General features: G+C 43.7%; 1 protein-coding gene across 5 annotated transcripts in view; it reads left to right on the forward strand.

The window, feature by feature from the left end:
• Window positions 1-14,987, forward strand: part of nexmifb (neurite extension and migration factor b) — a 67,589-nt gene that overhangs the window by 40,051 nt on the left and 12,551 nt on the right. For all 5 annotated transcript variants that reach the window (XR_002838867.2, XM_023816469.2, XM_023816471.2 and 2 more), the window contains exon 2: window positions 12,008-12,132. Coding sequence is in view for 4 of the 5 variants with exons in the window: in XM_023816469.2 (XP_023672237.1) it covers window positions 12,057-12,132 (76 nt within the window). In the remaining variant the exon portion in view is untranslated. The remainder of the gene's footprint in view (window positions 1-12,007; window positions 12,133-14,987) is intronic.

The raw sequence follows: 14,987 nt of genomic DNA on the forward strand, positions 1-14,987 counted from the left end.
TGAATGCTCCCCTTAGCCATAAATTGAGATGCCGGCATTTGCTTGAGACTCTGGGGTGGTGACTCTGAGAGCTGCTGGGGGACGAGCTGAAGAGACAAATTACGGCAATCGCCGTCATTACTCTGCTCCCCAGGGGCGTTGCACACACACACACACGGGGCGCTGGATCTACAGCCTCAGATGCGGCCTCCGTAGAGCGCGTCGCTCTCTCTCTCCTGCCTGCTGGGCTTTCGGAGAACCGCGAAAACAAGCAGCTGTAGAAGCTTTTGGGGTGGCTTGTGAGAAAAAGAGAAAAAAAAAGCTCGTTTTGTGTACAGATAGGGGTTTTTTTTTGCATTTAATGTCTGTTGTGTGTAGCTGACATCCGCAATTGAGGCCCAGACAAAACCAGGGACTGTGATTGGTTGAAGTTTTAGTGGTTTATTTCACGCCGGGTACATGATGTACGGCTGGTGACATCAGTGAGGGATTGGAAGATTAAGTGAGGGCATATTGAGTGTTGAATGCATCTATATTTTCTGTAAAAGATGTCATCTTTCTTTTCAAAGCTCTTTATTGTGTTTTCTACATAAAAAGGGGGGTGGGCGCTTCATATTCCCTACTTCTGATGGTCGTAAATCATTCCGGGCACGGGTTTGTGCCACTCGTGACAACGCCTAGTGGGTGTGTGCGCGTGCGTGTGTGCGCGTTCGTCCATGCGTGTGTCCAGAGTCTGCCGTGACATTATGCTTGATTGTTTTTATTGACTTTCCAAAGCTGTATTACAAAGCCGAAAATACAGAAAAATCATGGATATCCCATGAAAGAGCAAGTCTGGCGTGACAAGGGTCATGGGTCATTATGCGCGGGTCGTGAGATTTGCAAACAGCTCTAACCTGTTGTCAGATTCGGGAGCTTGAGTGATGCATCAAACGCATGTTGCAGGTGCACCACCCATCCGCCTCTCAGGCCTGATACCTAGAAGCCACTTCACACCATGATATTGTATTTGATTATTTTCCCATTATGTCATTATTATCGGTATTACTCATATTCTGTGGCTCTCCGTGTCCTGCCCGCTTGGCACACTGGGCTGAGATCGTTTGCTGAAAATAAATGTACGTTTGAAAGATAAGTGCCTATTAAGACGAATTAAGCAATAATATTGTTCATAGTTCCGGAATGTAGATGAATTTTGTAAAATTCTTGTTCCTGTGATGTAAAAATGCTATATTAATTTAAAAAAAGACACACAAGGTCCTTTTCAAACTGATTATACAGGGGTGCTGTAAAGGGGAGAAAAGTTACGAGGATTCCAAGGGTCCCTGACTGGCAAATTATCAGACATAATTGGATTGGTCTGGGTTGAGGGATACACTTTCACCAGGCCCAGAAGCAGCACCCCTGAGCATGTGTATCTAGTGTGTGTGTGTGTGTGTGTGTGTGTATTAAGTAGTATGTTTTTTAAAAAAAATTATATTGAAAGTCCTTATTGAAATAAATCTCCTTATTGAAATATAAGCAATTTGAAGATCATTTTATCGGATGTCATTATATGCACGTTATATGTTGTTATATGTCAATTCAAACTGAACTTAAACCTCTAAAGATGATTTTCATAAAGTATTGATAATGTTATTTATTTAATAGGCAAGTAAACCAGAAGAAACCAAACCAAAGGGAGGTCTATCTATCTATCTATCTATCTATCTATCTATCTATCTATCTATCTATCTATCTATCTATCTGTCTATCTATCTGTCTATCTGTCTGTCTGTCTGTCTGTCTATTTATTGGGGTGGGTACACTTCCATACTTCTGATACATTGAAGAGGTGTCTAGTTAAGACATAGAAAGATGTTAAAAAGAGTAATTTTAGGAAGTACATTACCGGTTCTACAGTATAATCTGCGTTCATGTTGTGCATTCATTTTACTTGGCATTTAAAAACAGATAATTGTTACTTATCACAGGTATTTTTATCCACTGGGAGATGAGGTCGACATGCATTATTTTTAGCCACTGTTTTTGCTAATTTGCGCTAATTAATTAATGTCAGGCTTAATATCTACATGGACAATGTATTTAAAAGAAAAACATATTTTCGCTGGTACCTTAGGAACGAACCTCTCTCGAATGGTGTTAGTCTGCATATTAAAACCTTAACAGCCGACCGCTATGTGAATAAATGTTTCCTGTATTGAACTTGGCCATTAAAGCTTCATTTCATTCCGTTCTCCATCTGTTAACAGTTCTGTTGATTATCCATATTCTAATTAGATCATCTCTATCAGTTAGATAAGGTGTGGCGTAAGACTGGTAAGAGGAGCACCAGCAATGAAAGGCCCTGCACAATTATATACACGATAAATCTTGGGCTGCATAAACGTACGTGACATCAGCAGATATCTGGTCCAGCTGATTCCCGAATCGGATAAATCATATTCCCAGGCCGCATAAGCGTATGTTTATGCTTCAGCTGATTCTTGAATTGGATCGACACCATCAAAACCTATGTTATTCCTTTTTTGGGCCTGATTCCTTTCTGCGTTGTGAGAAGCGACTGTGACAAGTGTAAAACGGGTCTTTCATTTCATCGAACAGATGCTCCCCCCGTTCACAACTGTGGCATTTGAGTTCGGCCTCCCTCGGTGTGGTCGCCCGGCCGATCAGGAGGCACGGGAAGTGCCGTCGGTAAAGGATCACCGGGGTTTTTTGATGTGCACGGGTTATAGTCGGAGCGCGTTGTTCCTGCTGTTTATTTATTTATTTAGGTGGTTGGTTTTCTTCCCAGGATGCTTTGTGTGCAGCGTACGCTCCTCCAACACACATTCTGCCGGTGTGATGCTCTCTTTACGCTCTGCAGATCACGGAGCTAGAGGAGCAACTTGTCTCACTGCTGGAAAACAAAAACTTGAAGCATGTCTGGCCCATTTCTTTTTCCTTTGGAGGTGCTTTCACAGAAGCTATATATGGAACATGATGGCTGACTGTGTTTTTAAATGGCCCTTTTGTGTTTTGTTCCTGGTAGCCCATTCCCGGCAATTTACATCAGTTATAACGGGTTTCACGTTTCAGGAACTGATCAGCAACAATGCGCCAGATTAATGAGCCATAGGGATTTTTATTTCGATGGGCCCTGTACCGCTGAGATCCGAGGCCGTAAAAACACATCATCGTTAGAGCCTGAAGCGATAGATCTCAATAATACCTCCGTGTGACTGTTTTAGTCACAGTTGGGAGTCGATTTAGTTTTTTAAAAATTCTCAGAATAATTTGATGGTAAATGATTTTACATGGAGAACACTTGCTGCTGACCCGGCTTAGTAGAAGTGATTCCACTGGTTTGATATCAGTGGCAGTTTTTAGCTGAAGAGTTTGGTCTTCATGGCAAGTGGATCTCGTGTCTGTAAGTTTCTCTAAGCTGTTTCCTTAGCCTTCTGGGATCAAGCCACTGCAAAACGAAATTAATTTTTCAGCTTAATGAATTGTACATCAGAAAACACAGAGATTATTTTTGTATGGTCTACTATGAACTATATATAATAATTCTGTCACTCTTCCTTAAGCTAAAAGAGACAGTGGAGGTTCTGTAAATATCAAGACATTTATTTGAGAATATTCTTTAGCTGTACAAAGACTCCTGTATCTGTTTGGCCTTTTGCTTGTCACTGTAGATTGCTGAGCACTTTGTTATGTACCATACAATATGATTTCTGTATCAGTTGCCTGAAACCACATTTCCTTGGTGGCTACACGTTTCCATGGCTGCAAAGCAAACACTCTTCTCAGCCAGTCGAAGTTGGAAGTGATGTTAGCGGGCAGAGAAATCTTTTTTAAACAGTCATCTGAAAGCCAAACAAAAAAAAAAATATTTAAAAATCCTACATTTCCCCCCCTAACATTAGCTCATGCAAACAAACCTTGAGAAAAATAACTGCAGGCTTGCAAATATGCAAAAGATTTTTAGCTAATTTCAGGTAAATTCGTTTTACTTTCTGAATTAATTAGTTGGCCTTTACATGGAATTCATATCCTTTCTACTTGCACATGAAGAAATATAAAGACTTATTTTCTTTGGAAAAAAGGAATTACTTTCACCATCCGTCTCGGCGAAGTAAGCATGTAGCATATGTTCGGCTGAATTGCATATTTTTGCAGAAATTCTGGGGGGGGGGCATTTGAGGCTGGATAAATGAGAGACAGTGGATATTTTAGAAAACTTTTGAACAACTGAACAAGCTTCTGTAGCTCGATCTAATTAGTATCAGAGGGTCTCGGGGGTTAGTGATGTCTGGTACCAAAGCTCTGGGAGGGCAGCATTTTGGAAGGTTATTTAATGAAAATACAAATGCAGTGTTTTATTATATGACGTTACCCTCTGATTGAGGATAGGAGGGAATAAAACAGGAATTGAAGGTAGCTTTGTGGATGGGTGGGATTGTGGGAATCCTTTACTGCCACGACCTCATGTGATGTGAAAATCCCGCAGAAGGTCAACAGTGTAGCTGCACATTGTTCAGACAGGGATCAATCCACAGAGCAGCAATGGCGTGGTTATACCGGATCATATATATGTCCTTTTGCAGAACCCAAGTCCTCCCCCGGCCATTTCTGGTCTAATCAGCAGTGTTGTTAGTGTCTAAAACTGACATGAGGACCTGGGAGAGCAGAACCCCCCCCCCCATTCAACCCCATCCCCCGCTACCTTCGTCGTGCATGCTCTTCAGATGGATCCGGAGCATCTCTCAATTAGTGTTGGCAAATAAATGACTCAAGTAAACAAAATTCTATCTCGCGATCTAAGCGGCACCTTTGCCCATGTGGTGGAGATCCCTTTTCCCCGAGCTCTTGGTTTGCCTGCGGACGCTTAGACGCAGCACGGCCCTCCAGACGGAGCTCGTAATTGACAGCGCCAGGGAATAAACAAATAAGCTAGGAGACCAGGAGTAAGAGATAATTGGACATTTGATCATATATAGAATATACATTTATGTTTAATGCATAGCCTGTTTATTTCTAATAAATCCAAATTTTGTGTTATTGTCTCTCTGTCTGGAAAAGGGAGTGAATTTGCCTGCGAATTTGTACATATCTTATAGAAGTCTTTTCTGCCTACCTTGTAGGTAGCTGATATTTTAATTAAAGTGTATTCTGGCTACCGCAATGGATTTTTTAAAAAACTTTTATCACTCTATATCAGGTTATACTGTTGATCTGGCTGTGAATTTCAATACTAATTTTATTTACTGATTAGTTTTATCACTGTTCTGCAAGATGGAAGAAAATGTCGACCACCGATGAGGTGGTAATTATTTGCCTCGTGGGCATGTATTATCTGCTTTTTGAGCACTGAGGTGCAGAAGATCTCTGAGGCATTCTGCATGGACCTAAACCCGGTAAATGACTGTACATGGTGTTCCACAGCCTCAATAACAAATGCTGGCAACTCCTCCACCTGGAGACCAGCGCCTTTGTGAGGTTTGGAGATACCTTTCATTACCCCGTTAATTTGTCCCTTTCAGCTTTCGTCCTTTCACATGTGAGGGTGGGTCTAAATCATCGCCGTCATTTGTTCTGTTGTTACTTGGCCCTGGTGTAGTGGACATGACCAGCCCAAAGCTGATCCCGGCATGCCATTAATTTTCATACATGACAAGACAGAATTGTTTCCATAAACTGCGTGACTTTATGTTCCAGATTTAACTTTCTTCAGATGCGTGTTTTTGCTTCTCTTCTATCATGCAGCTGGGGCTCTGGCTTCGCGTTACCGCTTCATCTTTAAGTATTAAAAATGGGCCGTTACTTTATCTACATAATTGCTTTAATTAAACCACAGGCGGCTGAGGGTGAATCGGGGCCCATGTAGCCTGTGGGGCAAAAGGACTGACTGTTTCCCCATCGCTGGGTGAAAAAGGGTGAGGAGAATCATACTACATCTATGTAAATGTTTACCTGGCACTCGACATGTGGCAGGTTGGCTGTGGCATGTGCTCACGTGCCGTTAAAGGAAGGCAGGTAAGGAATCGCAGGCGTTGGCTGGGCGGTTCTGAGTGGACAGAGAGTGCGTGCCGTATAAACAGGCAGCGTGAGTAATTTGCGGCCTGCGATGTGCGAAGCTAAAGGAGGTGTATTCGGCAGGGGGCCTGGAGCACAGACTGCGCGGCATGCTGATGATGCCACTCTCAGCCCCCTCTGATGATTCAGCCCCCGCCTGGGCCTGCGGGCCGCCTGTTTTGTGACGCCCTGTGCTGTCCCGTGCGGCGATGTTACGCTCATCTGAGCTGTCCAGCGCCCTGGAGGGATAAGAGAGTGCTCTGAGGCTCCACAGATGTGTCACGGGACCTGACATGCTTACTGTGAAGACTGCTCCCTGGAGATTATTTATTTATTCTTTTTTATAGATACCTTAATGTTTCTGAATGCTTGGTCTGAAGATGAATGGCTTCCACTGTATGCCTGGGGCAGGAAAGGGACCCATGTGCTGGGTGGGCATATCGTCACTGTCCGATGAAAACTGCGTATGTTGACTTTTTGACAATTGTGACTTTCTTACTATCGATGGAATGTGCCTATTCTCCTCGGTCTACTGATAGTGCTTAACATAGAATTGACCAATGAAAAGATGTCTCATGAAGCCATCTTTTTAACTAGTATTTATATTTGCACTAGTTAACATTTGTATTCATGATGGTCATTCATATTAATTACTTTGTATCGCTAATTTTAACAACTTAATGTTAATCATTAGATGACTAACTAACTAACATCATTGTTAATTGTGAATATAAAGCAAGATTAGTCTGTACTTGTTAACACTGTCATATTTACCTTGGTGACAACAGTCCAGGTAAATCCTTGTAATTAACCCATTCATTGACTGCTGTGTAAAGATAGGTTTCTATTTGCCACACCAAGGGTTTCTCATGACATTGTTTTAGGTTTATTTTGTAAATTAGTTTCTGAGAATGCATTTTTTTCCCGCTCTTAACATTTTAGATCTGCGTTTTTCATCAGACAGTGACAGACGTGGACTGGCCATCGGGAAGTTTGGGAATTTTCCCGGTGGGCCAGTCTTTCTCGCACCCCTGCATTATAGAGCCTATAATCCCTGGGTTGCCCAACCCAACCATTGATCCCAGCATGCTTCCCGGTCGATTTCAGGAGATGATTAATGGGTAATGCTTTATTTCATTGGTGGTCAACTGGTTGAATGCTTTCAACAAAACATTGCAGAGACACGTCCGCCCCCAATCAGTACCAAAATGCACCAAAGCTCCCAGCCCAACCTCCCCCCCTCCCCTCCCCAGGCAATAGGGCAATATACTGTAGCAAAGTGGGAACCCCCCCCCCCCCCCAGTCTGCGACCCTAGTCTGAGGTATTTAGTTGCCCCTTCCCAACGAACGCCATGCTGGGTTAACCCGAGTCAGCAGAGATTACTCTAATGGGCATCAGATGTGTCCAGTGTCACATTTCCTTCACCAGAAGAATTCTCTGCTAATTCAATCTAATACTGCTTGGAAGACCATGCACCTTCCTGCAGTCCTTGAGGTAACCAGGAGGGGACATGTCTTCACAGGGTGCGGTTGAAATGCTGTGGACACCTAAATCTAGGGTCAAGTTCTCAAATAGTAGTGTAATCAGACCATTTCCTTTTCTAATAGTTGTACATCCAACTCAAGATGCCGACTCTTCAGTAACTTTTAGAGTACAGAGTAACAGGCAGGAAAGTATGTATTAAAGCAATCAATGAAACTCTAAGTCCTAAAAGCAGTGTGCTTTGTAGAAAACTAAATTGATCATAATGGGCAAGGAATCCTGCAGTAATGTGAGTCATTCCACAAAGAGCAGACCTCACCCAATTCAAAATGCCTTTGATTTGATCTGATTTGAAACTTTTTTTATTTCCTGTTTGCAGGAGGGTTTTTTTTTTCGTGCTACAAAACACGTTAGACATGCTTGAACCTTAAAACACAAACAACGGGGGAGTACGGACTTTGTTGAATGTTACCTTGGTGCAACCTATTCTTTGTTCATTGCTTGGAACAAGAACTTATTGCCTGCAGTTTTACAGAAATAATTCCAGAATTCAGTGTGAACTGTGCTTCGGTGTACACTGTTTGAAATAAAATAATCATAAATACAGTAATCATAACCAATATGGATGCTGAACAAGTCACCAAAACTTTCTCCATTAATGTGAAAACATTTTTATAGTTACAAATTGCTGAGCATATTGAATAGGTATTCTAAGTAGTCATTCATTGGTACCAATCAAATCTCAAGTGTTGGAAATAGAAAGGGTGGTGTTTATGGGGCATTTTAGCAAGTTTAATGCCTTTTTGGTGACTCTTCATAAAATGATGCGTTGAATGGTAAATAAACGCTCTGTGGCTGGCTAAAGGATAGTAAACTGCTACATCAGACCATCTGAAACAAAATGATCGCAACATATTAAAATACCGATGTTTCGGTATCCATCTAGCAATAATCTGGCTACATAACAAAAGTTAAAATGTTACTGATCACTCAAAATCAAAGGCTTATCTTAAAAGGCAGGTGCGCATTATTCATTTCCTGTTATTCCTGCCGCATGGCCCAGTGCAGTTAATATTGTTTATTTCGGTGTTAGCTGTATCGATACGTCCATAGATACGACGATAGCAGCCATTTTAGAAAATGAAATACTTACCACATAGCTCCCCTTACTGCTAGCTGCCTTACTGCTTCATAGAGAAACTTGGCGGGGGCACGGGTCTTCCACAGGTGGATTCATAGACAGCTGGAAACCGCTGTTTGATCTCACCTAGGCTTTTTGAATAGCTATTATGTGATAAAACTCTCCCCCATGACATCCCCTCCACCTAGTACCCAGAGAAGACAAAAATAGGCTATTTGCCTCCAGAAGATATCACACTTTGGAGGTGATATTTATTTCTTGTCAGTTTTTTTTTTTTTATTTTATTTTTGGGTTTAACTCTTGAGGCTCTCTATAATTTTGACCCCTTCTTCTTCAGATGTTCTTTTGTTTCTGCGCATGGCGTACAGCCATCTCGGTCAGCGTTTAATGAGTATGTAGCTTAGATAGCATTTAGGCGCTTGCTGGGTCGGAATCTCTGTCTGCTCCCCTCCTTGTCACAAATGTGCCACTGCAAAACTTTCCCTTTTTTTTGTGAAAGCTCAAGGATCACATGAAAGAAGAAAGGAGAAACAATTCATTATTCTCGGGGCCCTGGAACAGGGTAAGAGGAGCAGCGAAAAGCAGGCCTGATCTGCTGAAAATGAGGTGGGAATGTGTTTGTTCCCAGTAGGGAAATGGGGCAGCTACATTTGAGCCATCTGAAGTACAGAAGCTATTAAAATCTGCCATAATTTCAAATATCCAATCATCGAATCTCTGGGAACACCAGGACTTAACGTCGTCTGGTACGAAAGCCTCATCATTTATTCATCCGTGAGCTGGGGAGAGAAGTTTCGGTGGGGATACATTTCCTTTCTATTTGATGATCCAGGTGTTCCGACAATAAATAACAAACAAGAACAGAACTTTCCCGCGTTTTCCTCGCTCGGGATCCGGGTGGGTGCGTGGCCGATAGGTGTGGAGCTGGCAGGACCTGGCAGGGTAGTATCACGTGAGAGATGCCTGTGGCACCGCCAACTTTAGTTATGTGCCATCACCACGGATGCCGGGGGAACGTCGCGCAATTAGTACAAGTGCCACTCCTGGCAGGCGCCGCTTGGAGTACAGTTTAATAGTGAGTCCTCGTAACCTGTACTTTCCCTAATCCTTTCTTCATTACGGGGAAGTGAGGCTGGAGACTGTGGCACGAGAGGTAGCATTTTTCAGGTACCAGGAACTATCTGGTTCATTTGTATTTACTCATTTATCTGATGCTTTTATACATAGTAGAGGGAATGGTCACAATTTATGGGATTTGAAATCACAACCTTTGCTATCTGGCTCTGGATGGGATTCTTCCATCCTCTAGGGGCCGTGGTAGCTAAAGAGCTGCCGATGGTGAGGCTGGTATGTCTGCAGGCCGCAGCTGTTCTGGCAGGGCTCTCTCTGTCAGCCCGGAGTGGCGACCGGTGCCGGTGCGCTCCGCGGGTCCCACTGTGCAGGTCCGTGGACCTTCATTTGGCCACGGCAAGCAGACAAAACAGCGGGACCTAATAACGTGTTAAATTGGACATGCTTGTTGGCCGAGGCGGCAATTTATGCAACCTCTTATTACAGGCCGTCCGTCTTCATTATTCTAATCGCTTGTCTTCCCTTCTCAGTGGCATTGCGAAGGAAGGGAGCGGGCTGCGGAATCATGAATAATGTGAAAAATAAATGCCTCGTGTGTCGCGTGTCAGAGCTCGGCGGAGAGAAATGTTGCCTTTGTGCCTGTTTTGAGCTCTCGCTTCGTCGCCGCGCACCTCCACCCGCGAAGACTTGTGCTACAGCCTGTCAGCCCCCCCCCCCCCCACCCCGGTCTCCTCCAGCCCACCTCCCCTCCCCATCGCCCTGACGTGCAGTGTTGCATCCGCATCCAGCTGCCGGCAGCCTTTGTTGTGGTGCCTGTGGCGCAGGTGATGCAGAGTACTGCAGAGGCTGCTGGGAGGACCAGCGTGACATTGGCTGCGGCTCAAGTGCCCTGCGGCAGCACCGTGTCCCTGCCGAACAGCCGCCAGCCGCACCGCGGTTAGAGAGCGCTCGCCGGCTGGGGGGGGGGGGGCTGTTCTCATGGATGAAGGGGAGGGGAAGCGAGAGGACCTGCCTTATCTCCCTGTTATTCCCCTACGATTTAAAAGCAAGGTATGCTAATGTTACGCCAAACCCTGGTGCGCCTCGGATTAAAGATCGCTGTGACTTTTGACAAACGGGAGGGCCCCCGTGCTCTGGTGGGGAGCAAATCCATGCGATTCGTGTCAATGCTTACCCCGAGGAAGCCCTCACAGCTGGCAAGCCATCTCCACTTAAAAACACAGTGGGTCTTTTACTTGGAAAAAGGAGCGTATTTAATAGAAGTTTTCTTTTCTTTTTTTTGGATTATTAATACTCTTCAGTATTAGCCAAATGTGTGCTGCGGATGTATATGATTCAGTGGCTGTATTTTGCTTCTCCACCCCTGAACCGAGAGCTGATGCCCCACCCATCTGATGATTAGGCCTGCGACCCCACTTAGAGTCTTTCTGCGGGCGTCTCGGGTTCCCCAAACCTGACGGAGCAGCCGTTTGGGTCCCTCTCCACACGCGCTCCACGGCGAACCCAGAGTCCCTGTGGGTGCCGCTGTTTGGTTCCGCACAATCCTGTTTGCGTGACACAGAAAATTGTCCACTTACTCTTTCACCTCTGCGTTCCGTGAAGCTCTTTAAAAATGACGAAAGGAAGCAATAATAGATGGAAGCGTTATTTACCTAGACACCATTTAAATAAAAAACTACATTATAGCGGTAGAAAATTAAATAGACACATTGGAAGACATGCCTTCAGATAATTATGATGGACGTATTCTTTCGAGCTGAGTACAGGAGCGGTCTCAAGGGGTTAATAACTTTAATATAAGTGGTGAAATGAGTTTAAAATAGCATAGTGTTGCATCGTGTTGCCATGGTAATCGTTGCTGGCGAGCAGAATGCTTCCTATTTACTTCTCGCTGGGTAGTTCTAATGTTCTTCTTCAGCGTGGATCTGTAACACAATTAACTTTGAGCAGGGGGTGCGATGCTGCTCCGGAGACCCGGCTCGTGTCTGTTTTACATTCCTTAGTGTTCGAATTAGCGGGAGAGCAAGGTGCGTCACACGCGGCGCCCCCCAAATCATTCGTGAACCGGTGCCGAAATGTCAAGAATTATTCACATTCGGGCCGCCACTGACCCGATGATGTCACTCTCGGTTACTTAAGGTGCTGGAGGAGCCTGTTTAAATCCCGGACCGTTCCAGTGAGTGGTTTACCCTACATTTGGGGCTTCACATCAGTCCACCCCCCACGCCCCCACCCCCGGCGGCTCAGTACGTCTGTCTTTTGCTCCGTCTCTGCAGGTCGGACCATGGTGGTGATGCATGGGAGGAACAGAATCTGGCCATATTGATGGATGTTCTACAAGAAACCAACCTAGCTGTGCTGGCCCTCAACCCGACACAGATCAATGGAGTGGACGAAAATGGTAAGGCGCCTAGAGCCCGTACCACGGCGCGGCTGCCCCGCCTGGGCCCACAGTTCCCTTTCTTGCTTTATTGCTCTGTGCCTGTAAGTAGGCTACCTCAATGGGGTTCTCCAGTGACAATTCATTAGCACAAGCTTTTCATGCACTCAAATCAGAACTGAAAGGCACTTTAAATATTTAATGACTTTTCGCGGCGTTAGACATCATCTGTCAGCTTTTTTTTTTTTTGGTAGAATTATTTCAGTCTCGCCAATACAATGGGATTGGTATGCTGAAAAATCAATTTAACCTGTTCGGAAGTGATGGAGGAACAGTAGTATTGCCAAGTGTTTAAAAAAGCATGCGATCTATTTGAAACACGAATGTTTATCACAAATATTGGCAAGCGGTCTGTTTGATACGTGAATGTTTATCTCAAATATTGAATGTGGAATTACCAACTATTATTACTCCCCTCCTGCTGCTACATAAATTACAAATGTGATTCTTCTCTTTGTTCTGACAAACCGTGAGCGTAGAATAGATGTGGCAACACGCCAGTTCTTCTGACTCCCACTCAGCAGTGGCGCTGGTAGCTGAGTTCCTTCTCCAAGGCAGCTCTGGAGCTGACTGGGGCTCCGCCTCTGTGGTAGCCCCAGAAGAGAGCGCTGCTCTGCCTCTGGTGTCGCTGCTAAGCTACGCGAGCCTCAGGCTGCTGGCTAGCTCCAGCTAACTGGGTAGGACCATCTACCACTAAGCTGGCGGCACAGCTGAGAACTCCCGCTATAGGTTAGCTCCGGAGCTTTGAGCCAGTCAAACCCCTGGCTTTTTCTCCAGATCCGGCAGAGCTCCGCCTCCTGCATCGCTACATACCTGATGAGTGCACCACCTTGAGGCTAAATACAGGCTGGTGGAAAATCTGGGTAACCATTTGTCCTGAGAATAACTCTACCTTAACCTATAACTCCAAGCTGATTGGGTGGAGGGTCTCACAAAGAGGCAGATTATTATTTTTTTTTCTGTTAATATTTCATGGTTTTACCTGCGTCTGATCTCTATCGTGATAAAACATTTCAGTGAAAGGGGCTATAAATTATTTAAACCTATATCTGGCTTTCAACTAGTATTTTATCTGTTTAATACAGTAAACCTTTTCAGGAATTTATGTGGTCTGCTTATTTGAGAAATCCATCCTCAAACAATTGAAAGTTTATGAATCGATTATAATACACATGTATAGTCATATTTTATATCAAGACATAAATATCTTTAATAGTGGTAACGTTCAATAAATTGGAGTGTATGCAAATATAGTTTTTTTCACCTCTAACAATGGTGATGTAAAATCATATTGCCTTCATTTTGTTGTTTGTTTTTGCACACATTGGTTAAGTACATCTGCGAAAGGTCCAGCACCTTTAAATCTACAAGGATATTTTACAGAATTTTTTATTAAATGCAAAGACATACATGCAAAGACATTCCCATCCATTTCAAAACAAAATGATAATATATATCACAGTGCTAGCTATAGCTGCAGGTGTAGCATTGTTCTCCAGACTGGATGTGGCGATAGGCTTCTATGTAAAACCGTGTAATTGTTTTTGAAGATATATTCTGGAAGAGATGTAGGTAATAACGGGTTACTCTACGTTTTTTTTTTAACTTCAGCTTTGATATGACCCCTGGAGTTGTCCTGGTTAATTTTTTTGAGTGCCTTTCTATTCTGCAATAGTGCATTCAAAAGAGGGTAAAAGTACATAATTTAAAACCTGTTGATACGTTCCTTATGAGTACAGTGTTCAGCTTTTATATGTCCATCGATTACCACTTATCCAGTACGGGGTCACGGTGACCTTGGAGCACTGGGACAAATTAGATGGACTGAATTCATTACAAGGCTCACACATAAACATCAAGGCCAATTTGGACATGCCAGTTCACCTGTCGGCTTGTTGGAGAAAACTGGACAAGGAAACAAGCATGAGCACAGGGAGAACGTGTAATCTATACACACACACAGGGTGGGAATTGAACCCACAACCCTGTGTGTTTCAGGTTGCAGTGCTAGCCATTGTGCTGCTGTGCCGCCCACTTCTGCAGCAGACAATGCTATTTCATTTTTGCAAGTACAAAAATAAACACAGCCTATTTAAAGTTGTTTTTCTGTCATGTGCAATCTCCCAGAATTCCCAGTGCGCATTCAGTCATCGGCCAAGCTACTTTTTACCTGTGTCTAGCGCTAGGTTTCATTGAGAGCTGAAACTTAGCAGACAGTTGGGGGGAGGGGGCTTCACTTTAAATGTAAATATGACTTTATATAACTGTTGTTTTCTTGACAAGAAAAACACATTTATTGACACAAAAATGTAGGGGTACATAATAAGAACAGCCATGTTAGCATCAGCTTGTGAATTTGTTTTTGAATATTGTTGAATATTTGATATTAGGATTACAAAAATTATGAATACCAAATTGTAATTAGGAAAACTATTCTCCACTAAAAGTACATGAATGCGTTCCTTGGATGCTTATGACTTTGCTTAGTAATTGGGGTTGGCGTGAGGCTCAGTGGGTGGGTACACCATGCCTGTAATCGAGAGGCTGCTGATTCAAATCCCATGGTTGGTCATGTGATTGGGTCCTTGAGCAAAGCCCTAAACTCATTGCTCCAGGGATTATCGGACTCTGCTTCCTCAAGAAATGTGCATCATTTTGAGTAGAAGCATTTGTAAAAAAAAATAATAATAATAATGTGACTGTTATTTGTGTATCTTGAACAGCTTAGGTTTGTTGCGTCCACAATGCATAGACAGGCCACAATGGCTTTAAAATGAGGCCTCCCTTAAAAGTACCGCAGTCGTTTTTTACCTTTC

Source organism: Paramormyrops kingsleyae, chromosome 10, assembly GCF_048594095.1.
Source record: "Paramormyrops kingsleyae isolate MSU_618 chromosome 10, PKINGS_0.4, whole genome shotgun sequence".
In the NCBI taxonomy this organism is placed as follows: domain Eukaryota; kingdom Metazoa; phylum Chordata; class Actinopteri; order Osteoglossiformes; family Mormyridae; genus Paramormyrops; species Paramormyrops kingsleyae.